This window comes from Trachurus trachurus, assembly GCF_905171665.1.
Source record: "Trachurus trachurus genome assembly, chromosome: 12".
NCBI classification, from domain to species: Eukaryota; Metazoa; Chordata; class Actinopteri; order Carangiformes; family Carangidae; genus Trachurus; species Trachurus trachurus.
Window position 1 is genome coordinate 10,596,254 of NC_139908.1, and position 20,112 is coordinate 10,616,365.

Here is a 20,112-nt window from a genome sequence, read left to right on the forward strand (position 1 = left end):
GCAGAGGAGCTATGGTACATCCATCCACCACACCTGCTGGTTGTATCCCTCCGCCCAATCGGCCACGTTTGAATGAAATATAGTCCCTTATCTGTGGTTTTGAGGTGTCACATTCAAAAAGGTCACAGGTCACTTAAGGTGAGGGGAAAAATCAATACTGCATCGACTCAGACGGCAGATTTTAATCTTTTATAACATAAACTGAAAATAAAAATTAGTATTAGAAGACTAGAGATTAGAGAACTTTGTATTCCTGTGTTGGTCAAGTCCAAATAATTAAAAGTGAGTTGAACAGACTTGAGAACTTTATCTTAATATTTAAACAGATGTGTTAAATGTTTGTAAAAAGGTTCTTAATCATGATCAGTCACAATAATGTTATTGACACACTCAGGATGCCACAAAATAGCAATAGTATCATATCATGACCTAGATATCGTGACAATATTGTATTGGTGATTCCCACTGCTACTACTGTAGTCCCACCTTCTTTAAAGGGATAGTTCAACATTTTGGCAAATTGGCCCATTGCCATTATCCCTATAGTTTTAGCTGTAGGTTTGTTACCTTTAATTGTCGGTGCAAGCTATTTTTAGAACGGAGGAGCAGAGCCGGGAGCTGCTCAGAGCTACGCTAAGGAGGCTCATGGGATTTCTTGTTTTCCCTCATCAAACTAATCAAATACACAATCCAACAACTCCAAAACGCTGTTGTGGACAAGTTGTGACCTGCACATTCACCACGCTATGAGATAATAACAGAACGTTACAAGACAGAGTTGTTTTAGAGGTAAATTAATGCAAAACCGCTGATGCGTGTTGCCTTCAGGGACAGTTTTTCGGCAAGCAGTCTCTGCATTTGCCTCAAAAACAACTTGTCCACCAGAGCATTTTGGAGTGGTTGGATTGTGTATTTGATGAGTTTGATGAGAGAAACCAAGAAATCCCATGAGCCTCCGTAGCGTAGCTCTGAGCAGCTCTGCTCCGCCGTTCTTAAAATAGCTTGCACCGACAAATAAAGGTAACAAACCTACTCCAAAAACTCAAGGGATTATGGCAATGGGCCAATTTGCCAAAATGTTGAAATATCCCTTTAAAACAAAGCTTGATTGACCACTTGTGATCAGATTTCACTTCCTGCTTCATATGCAAATGAGCAGGTGTGTTCAGGTGCATTACTGGACGAGTTCACACCTGCATTTACTGTAGAGCTGAAAACTTGCGATCATATGACCTGATACAGATGTTTGAAAGTGGTCACACTAAACAAACACACACGAAACATTGTGTTGATCCTTCTGATCAGTTTCAGATGTTTTGAAATAAACAGGAGTCTCTTCTTGAGTTGAGGTATTTAAATACGTTTTCAGTCAAAAGGCAAACAACCGTCACATAATCAACAACAAACACACAAACAACAATCATCAACAACACAATATTCAAAATTATTCATGACCAGCATCAAACAACTTCCTCCTTCAGGTTTTTTTTTTGTGTGAGTGTGTGTGTGTTTTAAGGCTTGAAGGTCAAAGTTCACAGTCCTCCGTTCTCCTCCAGCTTTGTGAAAAGCTCCAGGCTGCGGAGCCGCGACTGCCGCTCGCCGTTCTTCCACAGGATCAGCAGGTGGTCGGTGGAGCAGGTGACCAGGCCGTTCTCCTTGAAGCTCACGAACATCTGGAACAAACTTGGTTCATTAAAAACATTGAAGAAAAGAAAAACACCCTGTTTGTTTTTTGTTTTTGTTTGTTTGGACATTGTCCGACCGGTTCGTACCTGAACTGCCCCCGAGTGTCCAATCAGGTCGCCCGTCAGCTCCAGCGTCCTGATGTTCGGGACCTCCATGATTTTCTTCGAGGGAGGACCGGCCTGTTTGTTCGTCCGGCCGAAAGTCCACATCCCGAAGAACCCTGAGGTAACGATGAATTAAAGAGGAGACAAACTATAAAACAAACACACATCACTGTTACAACTTTCACTGAGCAACAACGTCTGATCGATCGAGCCTCTGACTTCAAAGCTGCTGTGATCAATACTTTTATATTAACTCTGGGATTAAATAATTACGTTGTAATGTGAAAGGGAAGCTGCTCTAGTGGCTGCTCAGGCCGATACGTTCAGCCGGACTCAGAGGGAACGGACTCAACTGATGCACGTATAATAATCGTGTTTATTAAAAAGCTGTGTGTGAATCCTAATCACCTGGAGTGGCGGGTTCAGCGGGTAACGGCAGGTCCTGGATCTCCCACATCCTCACGCTGCCGTCCTCCGAGCAGGACATCAACTCACTGAAACAGAGAAGGAAACACGAACCCATAACCTGATTAATTTCGTTTTTTAGTTTCACTGCGGCTTTTTATTTTAGACTTTTTAGACTAAGATAGAAAGAAAATGCCATGTTAAAAGGAAATGACATGTGGGACTCGGATGGATTACCTGCCTCAGGATTTGACTGAAATTATCGAGAGGGGGCCGATGCTGAGAAATGTTTTTTAAAGGGATAGTTCAACATTTTGGCAAATTGGCCCATTGCCATAATCCCTATAGTGTTAGCAGTAGGTTCGTTACCTTTAATTGTTGGTGCAAGCTATTTTTAGAACGGCGGAGCAGAGCCGCGAGCTGCTCAGAGCTAAGCTACGGAGGCTAATGGGATTTCTTGGTTTCCCTCATCAAACTCATCAAATACACAATCCTATAACTCCATAACGCTCTGGTGGACAAGTTGTGACCTGCACATTCACCACGCTATGAGATAATAATGGAGGCTACGAGACAGAGTCGTTTTAGAGGTAAATGGAGAGACAAATGTAAGTTCTGAACTGTTTTTTTGTTTTTGTTTTTTAAATGGCTGCCTTTGGAGGAAAAACAAAGCATAAGGAAAATGTTTTTTAAAAGGTTGCAACGGTTCTTCTGACTTAAAGCAGTAAGTAAGTGATATATTTGTGTTAATATAAGTCTTAAATAGTTATATCTTCCGACAGCAATCACTTACATAGAGTGTTTGGACCAAAACACGGGTCTGTCAGTCACTCTGCTCTGAGCCGAGGAGAAAACATTTCTCGTATCCTACAGTTTTTATCCAATGAGGAGAGAGAACGGCATGCAGGGCTGTGTGTGCAGCCAAGGGATGCGCGTGAATGTGGTGACGTAGGGACGAGGACTGTTATGGTGCGTTCAAGGCAACCCATAACTCGTGTTTTTCCGACCTGTGAAGTCGTACCAGTTCGATCTGGTACGAGTTCACGGGTCGGAAGTTACGAGTGGCCGTTATAGTGACTTTCACCGGTAAAACAGGTCGGAAAAACACGAGTGGGTTGCCTGGAACGCTACAAAGTCGTAAGTTGTGACTTGAAGCTGTAATTCACGGTTTCAAAAGCCTGCCTGGAACGCAGCATTAGCCAAAACGACCGGATCGCTTACTTCTGCTTTAATCAAGGTGAAATCCTGACACGAAGGTGTGAGATAACTTGAATGTGTGTGTGTGTGTTACCTGTCAGACAGCAGCATGGTGTGCAGGACGTTAGAGTCGTGAGCGACCTTCCTGTAGGCCACAACCGATTTGGTCAGGATGCTGTAAACATAGAGGCCACTGCCCACGGCTGCCAGGATGAGCTACAACATACACACACACGGAAAACCACAAAACTTTATGTTACTTCATAGATCACAACAACGAAAGGCCAATGCCACTTGATGACTCTGATCCACTTTTCACCTTTCCATTGGTGGTCAGATGCTGGATGGACATCTCGCTGGGTTTGGGAGCTGCCAGTCGTATCTCGGGCTGGGTGGGGCTTTGTGACTCCTCCCACAGGATGTGCTCATAGGCCAGGATGTTCCAGTCGATCGCATCCCATAGGATCAGTTCGCCAGCGTGGGAACCGCTCGCAAAGAGGCCGTCTGAGAAAGATGAGGAGACAAGAAGATCTCGGTAAAGCTGCTTCAGAATAAAATATGTGAACAGACAAAAGACAAACAAATCCTGAAAACAGCTTCATTAATTTGATGCAAAGGGAAGTTTCAGGCAGACACAAGAAAGTGATGAAGAGTCACCCTAGATCTGATCCCCTGGAAACACTTCCTACGGTGGCTTTAAAGGGATAGTTCAACATTTTGGCCAATTAGCCCATTGCCATAATCCATGTAGTCATAGCAGTAGGTTTGTTACCTTTAATTGTCGGTGCAAGCTATTTTTAGAACGGCGGAGCAGAGCCGTGAGCTGCTCAGAGCTACGCTACGGAGGCTCATGGGATTTCTTGGTTTCCCTCATCAAACTCATCAAATACACAATCCAACAACTCCAAAACGCTCTGGTGGACAAGTTGTCTGCAAATTCAGAGTTGTTGCAATGCATTGACCTCTCAGGGCCACCGTACCTCCGCTGTGTGATGAGTATTTGCAGGATGTCTTGTCGTTATCTCAGTTTGTTTGTGTTTTTGTCAGTTTTGCATATGTTTTGTTGCGGTGCTTTGAGCTCTCCGGGCCACCGTACCGTACACACACACTCTCTCCTCAGATGAAAACTCACCGTTGACGTTGATCAGAGCTCGGATCCGGTCCTGGTGGTCGGACAGACAGCGCAGCTCAGCCAGCGACACGGAGGAGTCGGTCGAAGCCGTCAGTCTGTAGATCACTGCAGAGAAGAAGAGACGGGTTCTTTAGGGATGTGAACTTTTCTTTCGTTTTGTGCTTTGTGCGTTCTGTCGGAGCTGAAACGTCCTCTCACTTATTTCTTTATCCATCGCAGCTGCCACGCAGTTCTTGGGAAGCTCGATCAGAGCGGTGATTCCTGCAAAAAGACCAAAACGCCGCAACGACATCAATCAGACTGTGTGTGCAAACAGCAGAGTCAGAGGTGAACACAGATGGAGCAGTCAACAGAGGAGTGTGTGTGTATGTGTGTGTGTGTGTTTTCTTCTTACCTGTGTCGCTGTGGTTCTGTTTGTGACACTGCAGCTGAAAGTCTTTGTTCCACACACATAGTTCCTCGCCACCGGAGACCCACACACACAAACGCTCCAGCACCAGCAAACACTGAGTCACACACACACACAAAGGATGAGCATCATAATACAAAGACATGCTATTTCTATAGGCATGCCCATGTGTATGCACAATTGCACACACACACACACACACAACAAATGATAATGAACTGAAAGTTAATTAGTCTATAGATGCAGTAATTAACCTCAGTGTGCGGAGGAGCAGGATGGTTGTTGTACGTGTTCTATATGAAAACATAGGAAGCCCTGATGTTACATTTCTATGGTTGTTATGAAGAAACCATTTCCTGTCAAATAACTTCAGAGTTTTCTTCAATTTATAAGACAATAAAATGAAATTATTTAATATCATCAGCAGATGCGATGCTGCAGACGACAGAGATGTAACAACAGCTGAACTTGGATGCCTTAGAAATCATAGAGATGCGATGTAAACATTAGTGACATTTATGATTAAAAATGAATATACAAATTGATAATTAAACTGGATCTTAACATAAAATATTGAAACTTTAATATTATAATGTAGTCAATGAAATAAGTTCAGTTTAACCACTGATCACCATCCTGCTGTTGTACTTGGTGTACTTGGTGCTATGACATAATAATAATAATAATAAGCTTTACTCGTACTATCTTATATCTTATATCTTTAATTTTATAAATCTGGTGGACACATGGTTTTAAATACACAATATATATCAGTGTGTTTATGTTTACACTCTTTTATAGAGACAGGAGAGAAATAATGAAATGTGTCAGACAGTGAATGCATCATCATAAAAAAAATCCCTTTGATTCAAAAGATGCTGCAACTTAAAGCAGATATCAGTGGAATGTTTTTGTTAATATAAGTCCTAAATAGTCCTATTTTCCGTCAGCAATCACTTACATGAAGTATTTCAGCCTAAACACGAGTCTCTCCGTCACTCTGCTCTGCTGTAACCCGAGGAGAAAATTTTCCTTGTGGGATACAAGTGTTATCCAATGAGGAGAGAGAACGGCATGAAGGGCTGTGTGTGCAGCCAAGGGATGCGCGTGAATGTGGTGACGTAGCACGAGGACCAATTGATGCCTGACAAGGGCGGGGGCTGCTAACTCATGGTGCGTTCAAAGAAACTCGTACTTTGTGTTTTTCCTTCCTGTGAAGTCATACCAGTTCGATCTGGTACGAGTTCACGGGTCGGAAGTTACGAGTGGCCGTTATAGGGAACTTTCACAGACAACAGGATGGTAAAAACACGAGCTACGGGTTACCTGGAACGCTACCAAGTCGTAGTTGTGACTTGAAGCTGTAACTTACGGTTTCAAAAGCCTGCCTTGAACGCAGCATTAGCCGAAACGGCCGTGAAGCTGATATCTGCTTTAACTGTTTCATTTCGATTTGGAGAAAACATGTCAGTGTTGGAAATAAATGTGTTTTACTTCTGTATTAAAACTTATTTCTGCTGCTTCCTCAAATAACAAGTCACTAAATACACTTTCTTATCATTTCTCTTTCACTTCTCTTTTACTCCTGAATACACACACAATGTGTTTTCCTAGATATTCGAAAGTTCATCAGTGAAAAAGTCATTGATGTGATCAGAGAAGAGATCAAACTGATATTTTAGGATGTTGGGGCTTTATATAATTAATGCTTTAACTCTTTAGTCAGGGTTGATTTGATTACCTTCACAGAAGATTGAAGATCTGAGATGGTCTGGACTCTGTTGCCCGTGTCCGGGTCCCACAGCTGATGTCATACGATTAAGGAGAATCAAGTTTGAGTCACAAACAACAACAACCACACAAATATCTGGATGAGATCGGTGTGGAGTATGGGTTGCACAGACTAGTCGATAAGTCGACTTTACTGCTCCACAATGACTTTTTGAGCTTGTCGTAGACATGTGACAGTACAAGAGAAGTGCACTGAATGAAAAAAATACAAGCGCCATCGTCAAGCTGGATAGAACAGATCGTACCAGACAGGAAGTCGGGAACAGAAAAGGTGAGAGAATCCGGTCAATTTTCAAAATAAAATAAATTAAATGATGATTAAGTTTGCTTAGTTTGTCTGTCTATAAATATTTGTCAGTTGCGTCTGCACACGAGAAACACATCCATACATACAGAGCTGGAGACAGACCTGTGTGTGTGGAAAACCGAGCACATACGGGTATAGGGTATAGTTATGATGGGAAAAATATGCGACTAGTCGATGTCGCCTCGACTTTCATAACATTAGAGTCGACTACAAAAAATCTGAAGTCATGCAACCCCTAGTGTGCAGATGTTGGCTCTGTGTTTTATTGTGAGGAAGGATACACTGAGGCTGCGGTCGGAGGAGGCCGTGATGAGGGAGGTGTGTGACACCACTCCATCGTTACAGGTGAAGGTGGTTATGGCCGTGATCTGTTGGGAGTGACCTCTCAGCTCCTGCAGCCTCTCCCCGGTCTAACACACACACACACACACACACAGAGAAAGGGGAAAAAAATTAGTAATTAGTGCCGCTGTGTTGGCTGCAACTTCAAATATAGGAAAAATAACGAAGCGCCGACACTTCACCTCGATATTCCACACCAGAACAAGGCCGTCGTCCCCCGCTGAGGCACATCTGGAAGAGAGAAGATGAAGAGCGGTCGGTCAAACTGCAGCTTCGGCTTCGTCAAACACGCTTAGACAATCTCTATATTTCATGTGAGGAGTCATTTCCCGTCGCTCCCGTCGGCCACCTGAGAAACCTTCAAAAAATATATATAAAATAAAAAAAAACATCTGTCCCGGCCGAGGGCTTTACCACCTTCACTTGCCCTTTGACCCCCAGAACCATCCACATACCCACCCCTCCCCATTCCGCTCGCCCCCCAAAATCAACAGACAGGATGAGCGGATAAAAAAGAGAGATGAAACGAGAAGAGGAGGAACTGTCCAGGATATATTTCGCAGACTTCAAAAAGCAATCCGGAGAGAATTTTCTGCCCTTTGCCCCCCGACTGTGGACCTGTGTGCGGAGAGGACAAGACCCAGAGGAGGAGGAGGGGGGGGTTATTACTGGGGGTGACCAGGCGTGAAGCAACCCCCCACCTTCCTCTCTCACACACACACACACACACTTAGTTGTGTTATAAATCCCAATCTGAGCACTTATGCAGACCCACTGTAGCATGCCTGTGTGCAGCAAGCTCCCACAAAGCAGAGAGCAGGTGCACAAAGCCTCCTGATACGTGTTTGTGTGCGTGTGTGTGTGTCTGTGTGTGTGTGTGTGTGCATGTGGCGTTAAAAGGCTGTGGTGGTGATACTGTACCGGCGTGCACACACAATCACACAGCGGTGATGATTGGGCTCTTGTCATGCTCTGTAAGTTTAGCTGTAGGTGAGGATCTCCTGTCAATCACAGAGGGGATAGAGGCCAGCCAAGGGTAGAGAGGAGGAGAGAGGTTAGAGAGGAGGGGGGGGGGGGGGGGGAGGAGGGGGAGGAGGAGGAGGAGGAGGAGGTTGTGGTCTGCTTACCTGAAGTCATCAATCTGCACCAGAAATCGAACAATGTCAAAATGTCCTTTCAGCACCTGCAGCTCAGTGAACCAGTTTTTGGGCTGTTCCTCGCCAATGCACAACACAGGGCTTTTCTGCAGACGTAAGAGGGAAAGTGTTGAAACGAACAGCGGGAGGAGGAGGAGGAGGAGGAGGAGGAGGAGGAGGAGGAGGAGGAGGAGGAGGAAGGCGAGGCCGACGGAGGAGGAGAGGAACTCACTTCATCTCACTTCAGACACTATTTCCTTTTTATTTGGATTTCCTTTGGATTTATTTTATGACTTTTCACTGCATTGAATTTATCTATAATAGGCTGCAACTTTTGTCTAAACTCCTTTTTTATTCCTCCATTGATTAGCTAATTATTTAGTTTCTCAAATGTCACAAAAAAGGGAAACTGTTCCTGTCACAAACTCCCAGACACCACAGTGTTTTTACCTCAAAATGTATATTGTTTCTTCTTTTTTGTTTACTACTCTGTTATATTTGTATATATATATATACACATGTACTTTTCATGTAATATAAGACTTTAACAGTCTATCTATCTATCTATCTATCTATCTATCTATCTATCTATCTATCTATCTATCTATCTATCTATCTATCTATCTATCTATCTATCTATCTATCTATCTATCTATCTATCTATCTATCTATCGATCTATCGATGTTTTGTTTTGTTCAACCAAACCAAAGATCTTCAGTTTACAGTGATATATACTGTATATAGAAACAGAAAAGCAGAATTTCCTCTGTTTCATTAGCTGGAAAGAGAGAAGCAATTATTTATTATTTTTTGTTTTAACCGACTAAAACATCAAAAATAGTCACAATGTTTTTTTAATGTTAATGAACTAATAAAGTTATATTACAATCTAAGAAACTTAAAGAACATCAAAGATGAACTAACTGAACTGAAACTGAAAATTATTCAGAAATAACCTACGGTATATGAGATGAAAGTGATGAAAGAAAAAATTATTGTGATGATTGTCATTTGAAATCACAATCTAATCCTCATTTCCGAGCTTTTTTTTTTTTTTTAACTTAAAACAACTGTGCATGATTGAAATGTTTCTATTGTAGCAGCTGGAGGTGGAGCTGGTTTGAACCACTTCACAAGGAGGAACTGGGACTTTTGGGCTTTTCTCAATCTTTGATTTTCTGAGGAGCTGCTGATAGTAGGAACTCACTATTTCACAACATTTCCAGCTTGTGACACAAAAAAAAGTCAGCAAAATCCTCTCATCATCCTTCATCAGACTTCATCTCCTTTGGTGAGGACATGGAGGATTTTAACAGGTGAACAACAGGTGTAAATGATGAACACGTAGCATCTGTTGCTTTTAAGTGAGGAACCTCAAGTCAAATAGAGGTTTAATGCGTCATAAACATTTATTTTGTGTGTTTTTATATAAAACTACAATGCAAAGAGAATCTTTAATTGTCAGATTAATGCAGCTAGTGGAGTAAAACATTTATTATTTGCCTCTAAACTGCAGCTGAGAATAGATATAGTATTAGAGCTCAGTAGCTGAGTAGTTGAAGGCAGAGCTGACCTGTTTATTTACATTACACCAGTTTTTATTTTTCCCTCATCAGACTTTATATCATTTGGTGAGGACCATAGACTGTAGGTGAGGACATGAAGGATTTGAACAGGTGAACAACAGGTGTAAATGATGAAATACATAGTATCTGGTGCTTTTAAATAAGGGACCTCAAGTCAAATAGAGGTTTAATGCATATCTAATGAACCTTTATTGTAGGCTATGTGTATTTATATAACTACAATGCAAAGAGAAGCTATAAACTGACAAATTAATGCAACTAGTGGAGTAAAAAATGTATTATTTGCTTCTAAACTGCAGCTGAGAATTCAGAATAACCGCTGTAGTACATCAATATAGTATTAGTTGAGTAGTTGAAGGCAGAGCTGACCTGTTTGTTTACATTACACCACTTTTTATTTTTCCCTCATCAGACTTTATATATCCTTTGGTGAGGACATGAAGGATTTGAACAGGTGAACAACAGGTGTAAATGATGAACACGTAGCACCTGGTGCTTTTAAACAAGGGACCTCAAGTCAAATAGAGGTTTGTTGCGTATATTAAAAAACCTTCATTTTATTGGTAGGTATTACAAAGATCTGAAGCTGACTAATTAATGCAGCTAGTGGAGTAAAAAAAATAGTGTTATTTGCCTCTAAACTGCAGTCGAGAATAAGACTAACCACTGTGGTTCATCACAACAGTCTTAAAGCTCAGTAGCTGAACAGATAAATGCAGAGCTGACCTGTTTGTTTACTAACATGTTGATATGTTGACATGACACCTCACCTCCACGGAGCCTTGAGCTTCACGGCCACCGAGAATCCACCGCAGCATGACTTGGTTTAATCCCGGCTGACTTCAGCTGAAGACACGGTAAAGATATAGTTATTATTAGGCTATGACACAGTGTATGCTTCTGGACAGATAATGTTTCATGTTTGTGGAGAAAACGCGAAGCTAAATAAACAAGCTAATGCTACAGGCGCGTGCAGCAGCAGCAGCGGCGGTGTCTTACCAGTCATTAGCGTAAAAACAAAAAGCGCAGTTTCTCGGTCAAATATCGTCGCGACGTGACAAAGCTTTAACTTAAAACGCCCGGATATAGAGATATAATTGGACAAATGTAACGTTGATAATGTAACATATAAGCTACATTATAGATAGAGGCTGATTTCAGTCCCGACCACAACAAACCATTCATGTGACTGCAGCAGCTACGGAAGCTTTTCTAGGACAAGATTCATTCATTTAGGAAGCAAAAGTAACAACGTTTTGTTTTGTTTTTAGGAAGCTAATGTAGAGGGGTTTTTATTTTTTTATTTATGACATTTTGTTAAGTTAATGTTCATTTTCAGTTAATCTTCTTGTTTTATTTTAATTTTTATCATCCAAATTAAACTTCCAGACACTTTTAATAGGCTACATGCAATGCAACTAATAGCCGACTATGAATGAGAAAGAGAGGTGGGTAGAAGTTGATATTCAGATCCTGTATTTAACGAGAAGTAGCTCTCCAATGAGACTGTAAAATATTGCATTAAAAATAAAAGCCCTGCATTCAGTATAAGTAGCCTACAATAGGCCTATCAATATAAATTATGTCAATAATCACAAGGACACACATGTAGAAGTGCAACTTAAAATTAAGGTCATAATCATATTACATTATCAAAATGATCATCAAAATTTCTTTATCTTTCCATATTACTCTTTATTTTTCACCAAGGCAATATAGCTTACAAACAGATCAAAAACAGCACCACGAGCCAAGTCACAAGAAACAAAAGTGAAACACACAGAATTTGAATAACTCAACAACAAAAAAAAAATGAGCAAAACATATTTAAAGATTGAAGAGAGTGGACAGTTGTGCATCCTGTCTAATTTTGTGTTATTCTCGTTTTTACAACTAGATGGCAGTGTGTCACAATCCCATGAGATCAGACGAGGTTCAAAGCCTCATTAGCCAGACTCAACCTCACGTTTTTGTCATTTTTCCTCCTACGTTGATCTAAACTATGAGTTTAATTCTACAGAAAAAGAATCAAACATTTACTTTGATTTCTTGTTTTCATGTTTCCATCACTCTCTGCCTGCAGTTTTTTTTCTCTTGCATCCATCTGCTAATTTCATCACTTCCTCCTCATGACTTTTGCTTTAATGTTAAACCTGCTGCTCTCCGTCCACCACATCTTCTCCCTCCTCTCTGCATCCTCCTCCTCCTCCTCCTCCTCCTCCTCCTCCTCCTCTTGGTGTCTCCCCTTTTAATACAAACACACACACACCACCAGACACACAGTCACACATCACCCTAGCTGTGTCTACTCCTGCTCCCCCGATTGAGACGACACGCAGTGTAGGGCCTGTGACCTTCATGGTGGCTCAGATCTGCGGCTGGCACTGATTTCTGATTTAGTGTCGATCCGCTGCGCTTGTCAGGGGCTGCGAGGTGCTTTCCATGTGGTAATAGAAAAGCTCAAGGGCAGCTAGAGAAAGGAGGAGGGTTAGGGAGAGGGATTGGCTGATGGTGGAGGGAATGGGTTTTAGATGTGAGAGGATCGGTGATGCTCTGTTTGCTTAACTACCTGTCAGATACATGGATGAATGGGTCAGATATGTAGACTCTGGAGAGCGTGTGTTTTCATTCAGTGTATGTTTAATACACACAAAGAAAAACATGTGAAGGAATGTCAGCAGGTGAGAGGCTGCACATGCTACATGCTAACGTCAAGTGTGTTAAACATGTCACAATGACAGCACGAGCACTGAAGTTATTACTCTTAATCCTGAGGGGAGTGTTTGCACAAGAGTTCACCACCGAGGATTGGGACGGGGTGGTCATGGGAGGGTTACTGGTTCGATCCCAGGAGAGTGTGTGTGTGTGTCAAAGTGTCCTTGAGCAAACAAACGCTGAACAAACTGGTCCTGATGCTGCACCATCCAGCTCTGTATAAATCTGCCATTTAGTGGTCCAACCTGATTGTTGCAGCTGTCTTTCAACACTTCAGCCGCTGAGGAACTTAAAGCTCCTCTTTTGTGACGCGTCCAAAGATTCAAAGTGTTTATTGAAAGAAAAATCCCCCAAATAGTCAACAAGCAACTATATCAAAAAGGGAAAATAATACTAGATGAGTCTCAATAAATAATAATGATAATGATAAGGTGAAATGACGATCAACAAAAACACACACAATGAGTAGAAGAAAATAACACGCCCTCAATGTGTGAACACAAACCTATGTAAAGAAACAGGCAAACTATATTTTGGCTCCTACAATACTGGCCCCTTATTATTATTATACCTCAAACAATAGAATAATAATCACACACACAAGTACATTTCAATAAAGGTGGCAACCACAAGGGAGAGTCAGATGTCAGAGGGATTCATCCTCTGGAAACCATGCCGACTGCACAACGGGAGCTGCAACCAAGAAATGAGTTTGGAAATTTCAATATCATATATCAGCATAAGGAGATGATAAAAGGAGTATAAAAAAAAAGAAAACAGATCAGGAGAGAGAGCAGGAGGGTTTAGATCAGGGGTGTCAAAGTCATTTTAGTTCAGGGGCCACATAACATTAGACACATTTGATCTCTAGTGGGAAAATGATAACATAATAATAACAAGAACAAGACCCCCCCCCCCCCCCCCCCCCCCCTCCTTGTTTAAGTGCAAAGAAGTACAAGTATATTTTTACAAGACATTATGAGCAACTTGAAGTTTCTTGAGGAAAAACACCTGCAAATTTAACAATATTATGTCGCTTCTGTCTTCTATGTAATTTTCACACTTGACAAATTCATCCTGCGGGCCGGATCGGACCCTCTTGTGGGCAGGGTTTTGGCCCACAAACCATATGTTTGACACCCCTGGTTTAGACATTTGGTGAGTGCAGTGGCCTCGGTTCAGGGGAGCAGACGAGGTGTCAAACATGACCAATGGCAGGAATCAGCTGAGAGGTGAAGTCATGATGCGATGGCGAACCAAAACACTCACACCACACTAAAGACCATGCAGCAGAGAGTCAGAGTGCAACCCACCCACTCCCTTCTTCTCTGAGCGCCCGTATAGCAACCTGATGGTGTCGGCCCATCTCCAGCCTGTAAGGAAAACAAATGGTTATGATGATGGAAAAGGAATTAAGCTGTAATTTAACAATGGGCCAACAACAGTATTCGATAGCGGGCTCCCTCCCTCGCGGCTCGGAGCCGGAGGAGGGGTCTTGTAGAAGAGAGAGGCTCATTCCTGACCAACACACTTCACTGTCCCTCTTCATCAAGCTTTCACTGTGTTCTGCTTTACCCACTGTGGCCAGGAGATCTTGCTCTCTCTCACACACACACACACACACCAAACATCTGACTTACAGATTTATTTTTGGAACATTAAGTTTCCAAAAATAATTGTCCAGTTTTTTGTAAATGATCCACAAACCTCAAGGTCACCAGTTTTAAACATGACTATTTATGTGGTATAAAGTAGTTCCAGTGAAAACTGGATATATGGAAAAATTTGATTTATTTAAAGGTTCTGAGCCATAAGAAGATATATTTAAGATTTTAAAAACATCTGGAGCTCTAGAAACAACAGGTCGGTATCAGCCAATCAGAAGAGAGGAGGCTCGGATCCTCTCTTCTGATTGGCTGACTATTTTCTGAGTGATCCAATAAATATAGCCCAGATTTCAGGTAAAATACCCATAGAGAAACCAAATCTCGCAAGTGTTGGATGTTGGGGTCTAGGTCCAGGTCCAGGTCCAGGTGGGCAGGGCTTGGTGGGTGCTTTAGTTGTGACATCACAAAGTTCCAGGAAGTCCTGACGGCTCGTTTTGAAGAGCTGTGTGCATTTCCCTGCGGACGCTTTGATACTTTCTATGTATTAATATTGGACCGACTTGATCTATATAATCAAACTACACACAAGGACATAGGACCTTTAAACATCTGCCATATAAGATCCAATTAAAACACAGACGATGTGTATCTGATTAAAATATATAAGGCCTATAATCCAGGGGGATGATGATCTAACACTGACCAGAGGCGGGTGGTGGGGTGGGGTGGGGGGGCTGTTTCTGTCTGAGTGTGTGTTCAAGCCTCTGTCACATTGATTTGTCACATGAGTATGACTGTAATTGGTGTGTTTCAGTCATCACAGGTTAATTACCAGCCCTGACCTATTACATACACACAGATACAGACTGAGTCACAGTGAGTCTGGACGGACGACGAAGGAGACGAAGGATTGTTTCTGTGCAAAAAAAAATAACCTCCCATAAAGTTGGAAGCCATTACAGCACAGTAATGTAAAGCTGCCACTTCTCTTTTACTCTGTATCTTCCTCCTCTCTGTCGAACTGATCATCACTGTCTGTCTCTCAACCCTCCCTTCCTTTCTGTCCTCCTTCTCCTCCTCCTCTTCCCCTCCCTCATTTGGTGACCCACTAATGTTCTGTTCATTTTCTCTTATGAATAGATAATGGGCAAAAATCAAATCTCTTCATTTGCATGTAATACAATTAAGACCTTTTCAAACAATGACAAATGGAGGGAGCAGCGAGATGTCAGTCAGCCCTCGACAGTGAGAAAAGCAAAGGCAGCATCGGCGAAACCTCTCCCCGTTTTAACGAAAATTAATAAAACCTTCAAATGGGATTTTCTCTCCGCCATCTGGAATAACAATCACTGAGACACACTCCTATAGTCTCTGCCTGTCAAATAAAATTAAAGCTCTCATGAATTTGGGATTCATAAGGTGGATGTGAAGCCACCGATGTATCTGTATATAATACCTCCACACAAAAAAAAACTGTGGATTTGATTTTTTTTAACAATATATCAATAATAATAGGATGTGACTTCAGTGATCAGTTTCTCTTTTTCTTATTGATTGACATTAAAGACAGACATTAGAAACATAAATTTTGTCGAGCTCAGGTGGTGAAAGTGTCCGTGACTTCTGGGTTTATAGGTATACACATAACGCACATCTGGTTCCTGGCTAACTGGCTCTGCCTCCATTTCTACTGCCGCAGTGGTTCCCAACCTGCAGGCCGTGGTCAACAAAAAGCAAATTCTTTATTCCTATAGCAACAATTAACAACAGACATTATTACCTTCTCATGTGATTATCATTACTTCCTTTCTAAGAGGCAGAAACAGACTCAGGGTAGACGATCATCTGGATTAACTGGTCAGGTTGGACAAATCCTTTGCAAAAGAATAAAAATTTGGAGAAACAAACACATTTTTCAATTGTTTTAGAATTAAATTAACAAAATAAATCGCCTATTTTGCACCTTTCTGATATTTTTGTCATTCGATCAGCAGGGGTGTTTCTAGACACTCTGGAGGCCCCAGGCAAGAGCCCCTACCCCCAATATATAATATATTCTTCTTCCAAATACAAATTAGTAACAGTTTGAACAGAACAAGCTGATCTACTGACAGCAGCAGAATTATTATTGGTATCAATGTTAGCATTTGACAACAAATGCAACAGGAAAAATTAGCCTAACATTGGAGTCGGAAGCACTAACTTATTGTATGCAGTTATGCAGTGTACAATGACATTGTGCATACTACTTGTGAACACAGTCATTGGCAAAACCATGTTGTCATTGATATGGACCAATACCAGCCACCCAGCTCAGGGCCAATCGCCTGGCCTGTTGCAACGCCCCTGATGGTTATAGGGGTTAAAGTTAGGGTTAAGGGATCAAGTGTTGATCAATGAGAAAATATATTTAGGATTTTAAGAGCCAAAATCCATCTTGATATATTTTGTGTATCTCTTCTCTCTGGAGCTTTAGAAACAGGTCAGGTCAGTGAGACAATAAGCAGAAGGAGAAGAAGATGGCTTCTTGTCTTTGAGCTAAACTAAACTAAGCTAAGATGATCCACCTGACTGTAGATTAAAGTGTGTATTTCCAAACATGTAAAATGCCAAATCACAAAATTTGGAGCTTTGTCAGTAATAATTGTGATTTCTATACAACATTATTTAATTCAGACATCCTCTCCTCATACCCATCCATAAACATGTGCACATACACATACACACCTATATACATGCATACAAACACACACAAATACACTCTCTCTCATACACACACACACACACAGGAAAATTAATGAGCTCTCATTCATAATCCCGGACAGAGAGAGCCGTATTCACCCTTGGATGGTTTATTGACTGATTTCATTTATTTGTGTGGAATAAATAGGAGGTAAACATTGGCTCGCTCTCACATTTTCCGCGACACACTCGCTGCACAGCATTCTGGGAGAATGATCCCACCAACAGCAGGGTCACTGATTGGCTATACCTCGTCAGTGTGTGACAAATTACCCAATGAGAAATAGGTTACCCATTTCCACAAACTAATTAACCTGGGTGATAGTGAAACAAATTATTACATTTATGTAATATTATTTCACATCTGTCGCCAGACTACAAAAATCTTTATCCCTGCGCCTGCCTGCCTGCCTGCCTGCCAGCCCCGCCCCCTAATCTCTTCTTCTTGATTATAAACACATCCAGACGTCATGGACATGCTGCAGGCAACGAGAACATACATGGAGGTTTATTTCAAAGGAGTTCCGTCCAACACTTTGGATAATAATTCAAATATTAGTTAAAAATCGCCAGTCAGAAAGGTATTTTCTATCATGGAGATCAGAGGTCATAGGTCACAGGATGAACCAGAGGGGTCATGAGATAAGAGTAGATAAGCCTAATAAATGAGAAATTAATAACATTACAGGATTTAATATTTGCTTTTTTTAATGGGAAATATTCCAGGCCACCTATAAGAAATATTCATATACTACGTACATATAGCCTATATACTGCCTGACTCACTCAGGTTTGTCCTTTAACCTGGTGTTTGTATAATAAAACAAACTCAACACCAAGATTCACAAACTTTTTCCTCATGCTGTTTATAATTGACTAGAAGATGAAGGAGTGAGATACTATTTCTAGATGATGATGAAGAGGTGGAGGAAGAGGAGGAGAACTATGAGGTGAAGATGGAGGGTGGTATGAAACTGATTAATGGTTTTCAATGTGCAGTTTAATTTTGACCTGTGAATTACGGTTGATTAATTGGATGTGATTGCATTTTCTTTATATAGTTGATCTATAAATGAAGTGATGTGAACTTTCATGTTTTTCTTTGTGGAGTTTCTTTGTACCTTCATGTGTCAGGAGGAGGAGGAGGATCTAACAAGGCTTCATCTTCTGGTCCAGGTTCATCTATCTATACACTGCATGCTGCTCTTCACACTTCCTGCTTTGGTTCAGTTCAGAAAAGTGGCTGTTTTCTTTTCCAGATTTACTTTTAATCGTGACTGTTCTCCTGGATGTTTGAGGCCATAATTATGTCTTCGGAGACAAAGCACAACATTATAATCTTAGTTTCCAAAAAATAAGGGTGGTTATGATTAGGTAAGAAGTTGTTGTTGTTGATGTTGTGTTGGAATAACAGAAGGTTTTGGTAGCAGTGGGTTGACTGGTGGTGATGCAAAAGAGCCACTTTCAATTGCAACCAAGCAACGCTGATTTCATTTACCACAAGGCCAAATGTGGGGGGGGGGGGGGGGGGGGGGTTTAGTGAATGAGAAACGTCTAACTCTAATTTCAAGTCATAAACCTCTGACGGTTTGTGTCTTTACTGATCAGGGCCAACTAAGGGTTAACAGGGATTAATAAAGACCAGAAAAATACAAAAAGAGTCTGTTGGTGTCCCTGATCAACATCTTCTAATGGTAAAATGATTGACTGACTAATCCAGGCTGATGAAAATGACAGTTTGGTATCTCACTTTATATACAACACAAGACTTGTGTGGTGCAGCCAAAGAAGAAATATTCTGTCCAACCAGAGACGAGACGTGTGTTTAATCAAAATGGTTCAGACCCATGAGATCAGGTTTGGATCAATGAATTTAAAACCTCCTGAAAATCATGTTTGTGGTTAAATCTGTGTCATGATGAGCATCACTTTACTTTAAGTCCATGGATAAAGACTTTATGATCAGTGTATAATCATTTAATACATGGTTTATAACACACCATAATGACAGTGTAAGTGTTTTATTAATGAATTTGTCAACAGAATAAATGACATATGTCCATTGCTTACATGAGAGAAGTTATAACATTTAAATTGTACTTGTATCTGCCCACAGCTACATTACAGTGTGTTGTTGTAGATGCTAAGTGATGCTAATTAGGGGACCTCTAGTAAAAGTCTCATCACCTTGTGTTTGAGGAAACACACCTCTGGCCATCGGCTGATTCCTCAGTCTGCTCCTTCACGTCCACTTCGACAACTCAGATCTCCATTACTAAATTAGAGATTTGGGGATTGAGGAGGAGTTTTTGTGTGCAGATGCTCCATGATGATCTTATACTGTATATTATAAAGCTCTGATTCATTTCCTCAGTCAGATGTGTGCAGGATGGGTTGGTTTGACTCCACACAAGAAACATGCAGCAGTGGAAACACAAAGAGGGCGACTGCACATAATAAATCTGCTTCATTACAAGCATTTACGACCCTTTTACATTATTATATTTCATTTTTATAGATGCATTTTAATGTTGCAGCTGGCTGACATGAGTCCATTAAGACTAATTTATATAATGTTGGCTTGTTTAAGCTTAAATTGTGCATGTTTTATGCATATTTAATGAGATAATCATGCATTTTGAATATGACATTTAGATTTAAGTCCTTGCACAAATCTGTACGTGAGTAAATGTTGTTAGCTGTCCAGAAGTTTGGATTCCAGATGTTCACAGGACCAATAAATAAATAAAAAATAAGACATAAAACACTTTTACTGCTCAGATTATTTGTTTGTTTGTTTGTTTTTTGCTTTAAAATGAGTTTACAGCAACTTCCTCACATCTGGAGTCATGTGACGTGCAGAGGACAGGAGGGTGACACTGGGCTCAATGTTAATGTGGAGTTGGGACATGAAAGTGAAGCAGATTAAAGCTGCACACACTCATGATGATC

General features: G+C 41.1%; 1 protein-coding gene across 1 annotated transcript; it reads right to left on the reverse strand.

Moving 5' to 3' along the window:
- Window positions 1–1,320: 1,320 nt before the first annotated feature.
- On the reverse strand, window positions 1,321–11,289 carry wdr41 (WD repeat domain 41). The gene is made up of 14 exons (XM_083983158.1): window positions 11,096–11,289; window positions 10,867–10,942; window positions 8,501–8,616; window positions 7,556–7,604; window positions 7,313–7,441; window positions 6,675–6,737; window positions 4,919–5,030; window positions 4,723–4,785; window positions 4,525–4,629; window positions 3,712–3,896; window positions 3,487–3,608; window positions 2,199–2,284; window positions 1,773–1,906; window positions 1,321–1,673 (listed from the first exon to the last, which is right to left on the reverse strand). The coding sequence occupies exons 2-14, from the start codon at window positions 10,912–10,914 to the stop codon at window positions 1,533–1,535; spliced, it is 1,353 nt and encodes a 450-aa protein (XP_083839284.1). The 5' UTR covers window positions 10,915–10,942; window positions 11,096–11,289; the 3' UTR covers window positions 1,321–1,532.
- Between the last annotated feature and the right edge of the window lie 8,823 nt (window positions 11,290–20,112).

Bases quoted from the DNA above. Each gene is read 5' to 3' on its own strand.
- wdr41 (XM_083983158.1), bottom strand. From the start codon at position 10,914: ATGCTGCGGTGGATTCTCGGTGGCCGTGAAGCTCAAGGCTCCGTGGAG. The intron at 3,609-3,711 runs GTGAAAAGTGGA...TGTATGTTGTAG, and splicing joins ATCTGACCACCAATGGAAAG to CTCATCCTGGCAGCCGTGGG. The intron at 1,674-1,772 runs GTACGAACCGGT...AGTTTGTTCCAG, and splicing joins GACACTCGGGGGCAGTTCAG to ATGTTCGTGAGCTTCAAGGA.